The sequence below is a fragment of the Salvelinus namaycush genome, chromosome 15, assembly GCF_016432855.1.
Source record: "Salvelinus namaycush isolate Seneca chromosome 15, SaNama_1.0, whole genome shotgun sequence".
Classification (NCBI taxonomy): domain Eukaryota; kingdom Metazoa; phylum Chordata; class Actinopteri; order Salmoniformes; family Salmonidae; genus Salvelinus; species Salvelinus namaycush.
In genome coordinates this window covers 31,219,702-31,224,006 of record NC_052321.1, presented here as the reverse complement: position 1 = coordinate 31,224,006, position 4,305 = coordinate 31,219,702, and the positions used below count along the sequence as shown (strand labels likewise).

Genomic DNA, 4,305 nt, shown 5'->3' with positions numbered 1-4,305 from the left:
CACAGGTTAGATTGTTAAGATTGTCTATCTCCAACCACAACACTAGAGAGAGTCACCTATGGTCACAATTTCACCACCCAAGCATTATGTAACAATTATTACAAATGGGTATCAAACTAGTGTTTGTGAGATTACACAATACGCAAGCTACTCTTGACCTAGTCACACTCAAATGTACTCAGTATTGTAAATGAGCACTACTCTTGTACTGCTGTACTGCTCATTTACTCAATACACCAAATACAATGCTACTGTAAGTGTGAGTCACTAAGTTCCTCCTGTTTTGTCCCCTCAGCTGAAGGAGCAGAGGGAGAAGGAGCGCAAGGCCAAGAAGGCAAAGGAGAACTGTGAGGAAGACGGTGAATTCGACGACCTCGTTTCAGCCCTGCGCTCCGGGGAGGTGTTCGATAAGGACTTGTCCAAGATGAAACGCAACCGCAAACGCGTCAACTCATCAGCTGAGACCAGCAGGGAGCGACCCGTCACCAAACTGAACCTCTGAAACAACTGATCCTGTCTTACTGGAGCTAAGCTATGCTGCCCTCTGGTGTCCTGGCATGAGCCTAGTGCCCCCAGTTTTGGGAGTGGACAGAACTCCCTTCTAAAACGGAACTGAGCAGGAAAGGTGGTGGACAGACCTCTACTCACTCTTCTGCTACTCAAGCAACAATAACCCAGAGCTTGTGTCCGTCTGGAAACAGACATATAAGATATTACCTCCTCTGAAAACCATGAACTATGGATAAGGATTGACTCTCTAAGCTATTTGTGTTAATTGCCAAAACCTACACTTTTAAAATGCTGTGCTCTGAATGACAGTTTTTCTCATGTTGTGGATGGGACACTTTTTTTAATAGCATAGGGCTGTTGCCCTGGAGTAGGACACTCTTCTTAACCCTTCCTACCTGCAAAAATGGGCAGGAAGTGGAATGGAAAGCCAGGGGTCACACACCGGCTGTGACACATTTCCTCTTTTAAACGGGAGAAAGTGGAACATCTTTCCTGCTATTGTGTTCAGTCAGTCAGACACCACTAGAGAGTATAGTAGAGGATGCCAACCCCATGCAGAGAAACAGTGTCTCTTGAAGCACAATCCATCATGAATGAATTACATTTTTGAGATGAGCAAAAAAGCATAACAAGAAACACATTTTGATACTGTTTTTATCACAATTTTGCAAAGACCTAATTTAGATATTTAAAGCCAAATCAAAGATGCAATATTACCATTTTATTAGAGCCTATAACTTTCATCTATAAAATACTCCATTAGAACTGAAATATACAGTATTGTAGAAGAGTAGGACCTAATTTTAGGCCTGCTGACTTGAAAGGACAGTGTCACTGTTTCTATATTATTCGAAGAGTTACCAAAAATAATTGCTCTTCCTCTGGTCATCCTAACACACTGAGGATATCAGTCTGGAAACTATGCAGCCCAACATTTGTTTTTGTGTTCATTACTGCCATGTACCGTACCAGTCAAAAGTTTGGACACAACTACTCGTTCAAGGGCATTTCTTTATTTTTACTATTTTCTACATTGTAGAATAATAGTGACGACGTCTATGAATTATGAATTGGCCATCACAAAGCCCTGACCTCAATCTTATAGAAAATGTGTGGCCAGAACTGAAAAAGCGTGTGCGAGCAAGGAGGCCTGCAAACCTGACTCAGTTACACCAGCTCTGTCAGGAGGAATGGGCCAAAATTCACCCAACTTATTGTGGGAAGCTTGTGGAAGGCTACCCAAAACGTTTGACCCAAGTTAAACAATTTAAAGGCAATGCTACCAAATACTAATTGAGTGTATGTAAACTTCTGACCCACTGGGAATGTGATGAAAGAAATAAAAGCTGAAATAAATCATTCTCTACTATTATTCTGACATGTCGCATTCTTAAAATAAAGGGGTGATCGTAACTGACCTAAGACAGGGAATTTTTACTAGGATTAAATGTCAGGAATTAACACATAGAATCATGTAGTAAGCAAAAATGTTATACAGTTTTGATTCTTCAAAGTAGCCACCCTTTGCTGTGAATGACAGCTTTGCACACTCTTGGCATTCTCTCAACCAGCTTCATGAGGAATGCTTTTCCAGCAGTCTTGAAGGAGTTCCCACATATGCTGAGCACTTGTTGGCTGCTTTTCCTTCACTCTGCGGTCCAACTCATCCCGAATCATCTCAACCGTGTTGAGGTCGGGTGATTGTGGAGTCCAGGTCATCTGATGCAGCACTCCATCACTCTTCTTGGTCAAATAGCCCTTACACAGCCTGGAGGTGTGTTTTGATCATTGTCCTGTTGAAAAACAAATGATAGTCTCACTAAGACCAAACCAGATGGGATGGCGTATCGCTACAGAATGCTGTGGTAGCCATGCTGGTTAAGTGTGCCTTGAATTCTAAATACATCACAGACAGTGTCACCAGCAAAGCACCCCTGCACCATCACACCTCCTCCTCCATGCTTCACGGTGGGAACCACACATGCGGAGATCATCCGTTCACCTACTCTGCGTCTCACAACCAAAAATCTCAAATATGTACTCATCAGACCAAAGGACAGATTTCCACCGGTCTAATGTCCATTGCTCGTGTTTCTTGGCCCACGCAAGTCTTTTCTTATTATTGGTGTCCTTTTAGTAGTGGTTTCTTTGCAGCAGTTTGACCATGAAGGCCTGATTCACACAGTCTCTGAACAGTTGATTTTGAGATGTGTCTGTTACTTGAACTCTGTGAAGCATTTATTTGGGCTGCAATCTGAGGTGCAGTTAACTCTGACCTTATCCTCTGCAGCAGAGGTAACTCTGGGTCTTCCTTTCATGTGGCGGTCCTCATGACAGCCAGTTTCATCATAGCGCTTGATGGTTTTTGCGGCTGCATTTGAAGAAACATGCAAAGTTCTTTAAATGTTCAGCATTGACTGACCTTTCTCTTTGCTTATTTGGGCTGTTCTTGCCATAATATGGACTTGGTCTTTTACCAAATAGGGCTATCTTCTGTATACCACCCCTACCTTGTCACAAAACAACTGATTGGCTCAAACGCATTAAGAAGGAAAGAAATTCCACAAATTAACTTTTAAGAAGGCACACCTGTTTAATTTAAATGTATTCCAGGTGTCTACCTCATGAAGCTGGTTGAGAGAATGCCAAGAGTGTCATTAAGGCAAAGGGTGGCTACTTTGAAGAATCTCAAATATAACATTTATATTTGATTTGTTTAACGCTATTTTTGGTTACTACATGATTCCATATATGTTATTTAATAGTTTTGATTATTCTACAATGTAGACAATAGTAAAAATAAAGAAAAACCCTGGAACGAGTAGCTGTGATCAAACTTTTGACTGGTACTGTATGTGTTTATTATGTACGTACTATGCCCATTCCAGTGTCACCTCACTTGACTCTCAAAATCTAGGCGGCAGTCTTCCTTCTCCCTACAGTTTTCAGCCATTAGCTTCGCCCACGACTGGCTCATTTGAACTACAAACGTCAATCATTGCTTGCGATGCGGCTTTCGAAACATATGGCCCTTATCTTTCATCAGAAAGAATCCTTCAAATAAAAAATATACACTTACTGTAGCGGTTTTGCACAGATCCAGCTATGGGTGCCTCCATCTGACAAAACGACACTTCCCGAACTACGCTTACACAGGTGTTATGAGCACCGTCTTCTGTAATGAGCACAGGTGGTTGCCTGTTCCGTCTGTTTTCCGTAAACAAGCGCTGTAACCGTGTGGGAACACTGACCCTGACCCTATCAAGGTCTGTATCAATTGAACCTTTTTTTTGCTGATCTATAACATAAGGTCCTTATGCTTCCAAAACCGTACCGCAAACGATGCGTATTATTGTTCAGATTCAGCGTCGGGGCTCTTAACAAAACTCCCCTGTACAGATTCATCCAATGTGTGTAAGGGAATGGAACTGAGAGTCATGATCATGGGCTATTCCTCACTATAACATGTACAGCAGAAAGCTTTCAGTTATTTAGTCTGCCCCAATTAGTAAAACCTTTTCTCAAACCTTTGGTCACATTTCTACCAACACCCTCCTTACTTAACTGTGTGATAGCATGTCTGATGTATGTGGATTCTTTCTATACAGATTTAGTATTATTTAAACAACTTTCTATTTTGAAACTAAAGTAATAAACCTGGATGTTAATTATCTGTTGAATCTGTTTTTTATGTTTACAAGCCAAAACTACAACCAGTAATTCATCTCGGATTGTATTAAACTGTATTTCTGTTTTCCAGAAATAAAGACTGGTATTCATCTCAGAGTTATAGTA

The 4,305-nt window shown here is 41.2% G+C and overlaps 1 protein-coding gene across 5 annotated transcripts in view; it reads left to right on the top strand.

Annotated features, from left to right (window-relative positions):
* LOC120060421 (disheveled-associated activator of morphogenesis 1-like) overlaps nt 1-1,570 on the top strand; it is an 86,629-nt gene extending 85,059 nt beyond the window's left edge. For all 5 annotated transcript variants that reach the window (XM_039009731.1, XM_039009732.1, XM_039009730.1 and 2 more), the window contains 2 exons: nt 1-5; nt 296-1,570. The exon at nt 1-5 is cut by the window's left edge and continues 166 nt beyond it. In XM_039009731.1, the coding sequence (XP_038865659.1) occupies nt 1-5; nt 296-502 (212 nt within the window). In that variant the 3' untranslated portion in view covers nt 503-1,570. The remainder of the gene's footprint in view (nt 6-295) is intronic.
* The last annotated feature ends 2,735 nt before the right edge of the window (nt 1,571-4,305 follow it).